At 39.5% G+C, this 5,603-nt stretch overlaps 1 protein-coding gene across 1 annotated transcript; it reads left to right on the plus strand.

Moving 5' to 3' along the window:
* The first annotated feature begins 4,278 nt into the window (after positions 1-4,278).
* LOC111382955 (ethylene-responsive transcription factor 5-like) lies at positions 4,279-5,221 on the plus strand. Its single transcript, XM_023007002.1, has one exon. It carries the CDS (start codon positions 4,338-4,340, stop codon positions 5,181-5,183), a length of 846 nt encoding a protein of 281 aa, XP_022862770.1. The 5' UTR covers positions 4,279-4,337; the 3' UTR covers positions 5,184-5,221.
* The last annotated feature ends 382 nt before the right edge of the window (positions 5,222-5,603 follow it).

The raw sequence follows: 5,603 nt of genomic DNA on the forward strand, positions 1-5,603 counted from the left end.
CCCAGTCTGGTGACTCCTTCAGTTTCGAAGACTTCCAGAAACTCTTCACTCGGCCATATATAACTCCGAACTTCCTTGCACCAGCCAATGTTGAACTCAATGAGTTCTATCTAGGTCCTTCATTTAACAACGCCGAAGCCATTGAACAAGCGGCGGTCGGTCAGCTGTTGCCTTGTACTCAGAGCCCTCCGTTTCTAAACTCTTTGCCGCTGAGGCCGCTTCGCGAAAGAGGTATTCGCACTTGACCTAAATCTAATGTCGTTTTTCGTAGATGACATGCTCGCCTTGTGGACCATGGTCCTACTAAGGCAATTTTTGATAGTGTTAGGATTTCTGATTTGTTATAAATCTCTCTTCAACCCCCTATTTTTGATCCAACACTTTTTCCAATCACTTTAAGTTTTTGGTTTTCCGAGTATAATATTTTTGTTTTTCCTCTTGGTCCCATGTCCATTACCTTAAAGGATGTTGGGGCCCTAATAAATCTGCCACCTTTGGGTGATACCATTTTTCCTGGTATTTTGATTTTTGGTGTCGTCCCAAAATTTGATAAAAAACTCACCGAATTTTATTCAAGCCTGCAAACCTGTCATAACCACTCGAGCGCTGAGCCTTCCCATGCTGAGCCTGTGGCCTTTCTTTAGGTTTGGCTTTGTAAATACATTTTTTGTGTGCCAAGCCTGAAGCCATCCATGAGCTATTTACCCATAGCGCACGAGTTGACGCGTGGTAGGCCTCTAAATTTGTGTTCTTTCTTTTTAGCTGTCCTCTATAGAGGTATGGCTTCTCTTCAATCCCAATTGAAGAATAGTGCATCTCCCACTGGCAGTGGGCCTCTTTGGTTCACTCAAATGTGGTTGAGAGCCTATTTTCCATCGCTTGGTACTCCATCCTTTTCCAGTCCTTCTGCTAGCTGCTATGGGCTAGCCATTGATTCCCTGACTCCTGTAAATATGTCCAGAAGGGACATTTTTTCATTCTTTTATACTTTGGATTCAATCCCTTCCTTCTTTCCTTTTCCTCCATTTTTGACTCCGGATTATGTGCAACCTCCATCCACTATGGATAGTACGAGTACTTCTCTGTTCATTTGGATTCAGTTTTTGACTGGGAGGGAGTTGTTTCATGATATTTTGACTGGAACCAACGCCAAAGCTGGGGTTGAAATATACGCTCCCCAATTTTTCGCTCGCCAACTTGGCTTTGGCCAAACTTGGCCCGTTCTTCCTTGCTATTCAAGAAATTTAATAGACCGCTTCCACACCATTAATAAGGCAGAGGCAGAAGCTGTAAATGCTCGCAATATTCTTTTGATGAGCAACTTTTCATTAGCCCCTTTCAATCCTAGCCGTGCCATCCATCCCCTTTTTGTACGACTATGGCCGTCAGTGAAGTGCAGATTGTTTGCGACTGATGCCAATCGTGCTTTCCATTCACTGGACCAGCCAAACATTTCTTCCACCTCTCCTATTTTGGTCACTCCTGTGTCCATTAGGAGTCCCTCTTCCCCTGCTCGTGCTAAACAGTCTGCTCGTCCATCGACTTCTCTTCCTGCCAAGCCCACTGTAGCTAAAAGTGCCCCAAACTGCAAACGACCAACCTCAACATCTCCTATTTTGGTGGATGATGCTGATGATGATGATGACACCCCTCTCATCGTCAGGAGAAAGGTAATTAAATTGGTTTACTCACAAGCATACCTTTCCATACTTGAAACTTTTCTATATGCTGATGGTTTATTTGGATTTCTCAGAAAAGTTCAACCTCTCATTTGAAGGCTTTGGTGTTGGCAGCTCCTACTCCATCATCCTCTGCGAGGCTGCTTCGTCCAAACCAGCTGATGAAGGGACTACACTTAAAGAAAAAAATTTTAGTCCCATAATCTTCATCACAACCAATGGATGAGCCACCTTTTTCCCAGGGTGTCGACCCTCCAAACGTCGAAGCAGAAGGTAATTCATTTTTTGATGCTTCACCTTTACTTGTGCTATTGGTTTTTTATTTGTTGCTTTTTGAGTTCTGCAGATGCTCCCATGAGTCTGCCCGTTGCGGCAAGTTCTTCTTGCTTAGACAAGGGAAAGTCCTCATGAATGGTAGAGCCACAGGTGGTAGATTTGGCTGGGGATATGCCACCTTCCAAAATTGCTGATGAGGTAATCTTTGCTTCACCTTTACTTTCACTTTGTTTAGTGTAGTGAAAACCTTCAATGTTGGTAACTTTCTTTACAGGATGCTGATAAAATTGTGCGTTTCATCCAAGACTTGTTCACTTCCTGGGGACAAGTCAAGACATCTCGCCCTGCTTCAGCTAGTTGTCCTTCTGCTTTTTCAGAGGAAGATATGAAGTTCCTCAAGCAGTCGATATTTGAGTATGTGTCCTTCATGGATATGGACATCGGTAAGGCTAGTGCTGCCAAGCATAAGGATAAGTTTGAGCATTTGAACACGAAATTGGAGCAAGCACTGACACTTCCGTCGCTCAATCTTTCTGCTGATTTTAAAGCGACGTTGAAAGTTGTCCATTCCGAGGTCCTCTCCTTACTGGCTAAAAATGTTGAACTGAAGGCCAAAAGTATTCAATTTCTTCGCGCTGTATCTGAAAAAGAGTCCTTGCTTCTGGAGATCAACAATTCTGAGGATGAGTTGAAAGAAATCTCTTCCGAAGTCATGATTGAAGACTCTTTGATGACTAGTTTGGCTGCACAGATGAAGGAGCTTCAAGCCAAGATGGACGACTGCAAGGCGAGAATGGCTGCTAAAAAGCGTAATGCCTCCCAAAGAATTGAGCGAACTAAGTCTTTGGTCGAACAGTACAAGAAGCTGGAAGTTGATGATGATGTTGTAGCTGAATTGAAAATCACTTCTTCTCGGCAGAGCGAGGACTGGGGGAGACTTAGGGAAAAAATTCGTTTGGTATGGGGCGAATTGTAATTAAGACATATAATGTCTTAACTTTTTCTTTTTGTAATTTCGTATTGATATCCATTGCTAATTTTGATCATAACAGCAGCCATCATTGTTAATGAATAACTATTTTAGCTTCTTGTATATTTATTGACGTTTGTCTTTTAATCGTCAATCGCTCAAGCATTTAACTGCTTTCTAATAAAATTATTTGCACATTTTCTCTTGATATTTCTGCCTCTTTTCCCAAGACTTTGGGCCACTTGATTCCATTTGCTAGGTACGAATGTGGCTGTTCATATTTTGTCTCTTCACCTTCACCCCTCTATAAATGCACATATACTTCACACTTTCCATCTTCAATTCCATTTTCTTCTTCAAAAAACCAATTTGCTGCCATTGTTTGGCATTTTGACAGTCAATCCAAAACCTTCGTTTTCCATGGAAATGGATCATCTGATCCCTTGACTCATGAGCCATGAGACGATGTCTTTGTTTGACCCCCTCTTGCAAATTTAATCATTTACTTTCAAGACAACTAAATTTTTAATTAAGGGATTTTGAAAGTGGCACTTTCAAAGTGTGTAGAGAAAAATCACATACTTTCTAATATTTAATCAAAAAAGACTGCGCTTATTACAAAATATCTTTTCTGTAAAAGATTTTCTTTCTTTCTAAAAAATAAAAAATAAATCAAACCTAATTTCGCCAATTTTTCACGTCTTCTTCCAATTATTATGCAAAATCAAAGTAATTTTTGTTCTCTTCCATGATGGACAAAGAAATAAAGGTAAGAAACGAGGAGAAATGGGCAAAGTTAACGAGTTAGATAAATGATAAAATTCGAAAGAAAGGATGTCGAGAAAATAGGAGACGACGAGTTGAAATAGGTGGAGGAGACAAAGCACACAAAAATATAAGCTGAAAATTGCTCTAAACAACAGAAATGATGAAAGAATGTATAATTATAAATCATGAAAATACACCACATAAAATGTAATTAAAAATATGACCTTTTTTAATTTTCCCTCTGCTGATACCGTTACAGGTGGAGTATTCTTCATAAAATTTAAGTTAAATTATTATTAGTAATTAATATTAAAATAAAAAATATATAAATTAGTTACATTTCAATTCTTATTTTAACAAGTTTTTGTTTCATTTTAAATGGCTTAACTCTTTTATTATATTACTTTTTGATGAAGAACCCCGGACTGACTCCAATTAGTCACCACAACCGACGGTTGACATTCAATTAGAGACTGACTCAACATCTCCATTAGACCAGCACTTTGATGGAAGCTTCCTTCGTTTGACTCTCCCTATATATATATATTTCTCAACCCTTACTTGCAACAATCATTGAAATCCATTTCTCTTCAAAATTTTCAGCTCTCTAAAGTCCATTAATCTTCAACTTTTAAACGGAATTGATGGAAAATCCAGCAGAAGTTTCAGCAATTGAACAAATTAGAATGCATCTTCTTGGAGAGTTTTCTCCAAGAGAGGTATCGTTTGCTGCTGAGATCGATAATTGCAGCAGAACTAGTAGCATAAGTTCATCAGTTCAATCTGACAATTCTATTTCGATTTCTGATTATTTCATGAACTGTGAGCAGAATGAATTTGATTTTAGCGAATTTTCAAGGGCGGAATCCGTAGATTTGGGTCAAAATCAACTAAACACTCCAATTATAGACCTCACACTACCCAAGGTGAAAAATTTGACTGGGAGGAAGCCTTCACTGAAGATTGAATTGCCGGCGGTGAAGAAATTCGACCGGATCGATTTCTCAGAGTTGTCTCAGTCGAACAAGGCGTCGACGGTGCATGACAAGTCGGTTGGGGAGAAGAAGTGTCACTACAGAGGGGTACGACAGCGGCCATGGGGCAAGTACGCGGCGGAGATCAGGGACCCGAAGCGGCGGGGCTCTCGCGTTTGGCTCGGAACGTTCGACACCGCTGTCGAAGCCGCAAAAGCTTACGACAGGGCGGCATTCAAGATGCGAGGAAGCAAGGCGATTCTGAACTTCCCACTGGAGATTCAGAAGGAAGTATGCGAATCGGATGGCGCCGTGGACGTAGGGAAGAAGCGGCGGAGAGAAGCTGAGGAGGTGGAAGAAGTGAAAGAAAACAAGACGATAAAACTCGAAACGACGGTGAAAAATGAAATGAAGGAATGGCCGTTAACGCCGTCATGCTTGGGCTCGATTTGGGATGGTAAATTTAGCTGTCCGCCATTATCTCCGTTCGGATATTCACAGCTTATTGTCATATGAAAATATGTATGATTCACTGTTTGTAAGCATTTCAGTTTGTCGCCATCGAGTATATATATGATTTTAAGAATTATTGTAAAAAAAATAAAAATTCTCTTTACTTGACAATTTTTATGTAAAACAAAGACAAACGAACATCAAAAGATATATGATTTTTTTTATTTTTTTTTTGGTTTTGGCAATGGAAATAAATTTCATCCCCAATACCAATAAATTCAATCCCTTTAATTGACAATTTTCATGTAAAAAAAGTCAAACGAACACCAAAAAACACTTTTATTTCAATATTTCTACTTGGAAAATTATACCAATCAAACACAATAATTTACAATTCTCAAGAAAACAATTTCTAAATAATTCAATTCTCTGGAATTCGTTTTCTTTTTACCCAAATTCTATCTTTACAATCAAACGGACTCT

Source organism: Olea europaea, unplaced genomic scaffold (genome assembly GCF_002742605.1).
Source record: "Olea europaea var. sylvestris unplaced genomic scaffold, O_europaea_v1 scaffold2591, whole genome shotgun sequence".
Classification (NCBI taxonomy): Eukaryota; Viridiplantae; Streptophyta; class Magnoliopsida; order Lamiales; family Oleaceae; genus Olea; species Olea europaea.